We start from the raw sequence: 820 nt of genomic DNA, 5'->3' as shown, positions 1-820 counted from the left end.
TGCTGCTGCCGTTGCTGCTGTTGCTGCTGCATTGCTTGCTTCGGCAGATTCGTCTGCTGCTGCATCCGCTGCTGTTGTAGCACCTGCTGCATCTGCTGCAGCAGCAGCAGCAGCTGCTGCTGCTGCTGCACCACCTGCTGCTGCTGCTGCTGCTGCTGCTGGGGATCCCAGTGCAGCAGCAAAAGGCTGCTGGCAGCAGCCCCCCCCTTCTTGCTGCTCCTCCCCATCTAGCAGCATTTGCAGCTGTGCTGCAGCAGCACCGCTGCCGCGTGTCCCTGCAGCAGCAGCAGCAGCAGCAGCTGCTGCTGCTGCTGCTGTTGTCGTTGGTGCTGCGGCTAGAGAAGTGCTGCTGCTGCTGCTGCTGCTGCTGCTGCTGCAAGGAGACAGCTCGATGCTCTCTATACACTGCAGCATACGCCGCCACAGATCCCGGGGGCCCCCACACCCCACCGAGGTGCAGCAGCACTGCAGCCAGTCTCTCAGCTGTCTCCTTTTATAAACTGTCTCCATAATTGCTTCACCATCACCAGCAGCAGCAGCAGCAGCATCAGCAGCAGCTGCTGCAGCAGCAGCTGCAGCAGCAGCAGCGGTAGCGGTGTCTCCGTCGCAGTTGCTGCTGCTGTCAATGCTGCCGTTGATGTATTGGTATTGCTGCTCCTGTTGCTGTTGCTGCTGCTGCTGCTTCTGCTGCTCTGGCTGCACCGCTGCTGCTGCTGCTGCTGCTGCCGCCGCTGCTGCTGCTGCTGCTGCTGCTTTGCTGCTGCGGGAAGGGGACTGCTGCTCGCTTGTGTCTCCTTTTGTTGTCTCCGTGTCTTCTAAG

At 61.0% G+C, this 820-nt stretch overlaps 1 protein-coding gene across 1 annotated transcript in view; it reads right to left on the bottom strand.

Moving 5' to 3' along the window:
• The window catches only part of EMH_0025860 (1-phosphatidylinositol-4-phosphate 5-kinase, putative), a gene marked incomplete at both ends in the record, with an annotated part of 5,279 nt that overhangs the window by 3,509 nt on the left and 950 nt on the right, over window positions 1-820 (bottom strand). The window contains 1 exon segment of the mRNA XM_013502530.1: window positions 3-820. Within this exon segment, the coding sequence (XP_013357984.1) occupies window positions 3-820 (818 nt within the window).

The sequence above is a fragment of the Eimeria mitis genome, genomic scaffold, assembly GCF_000499745.2.
Source record: "Eimeria mitis Houghton genomic scaffold, Emh_scaff946, whole genome shotgun sequence".
In the NCBI taxonomy this organism is placed as follows: Eukaryota; Apicomplexa; class Conoidasida; order Eucoccidiorida; family Eimeriidae; genus Eimeria; species Eimeria mitis.
This window is presented reverse-complemented; position numbering and strand designations above follow the sequence as displayed.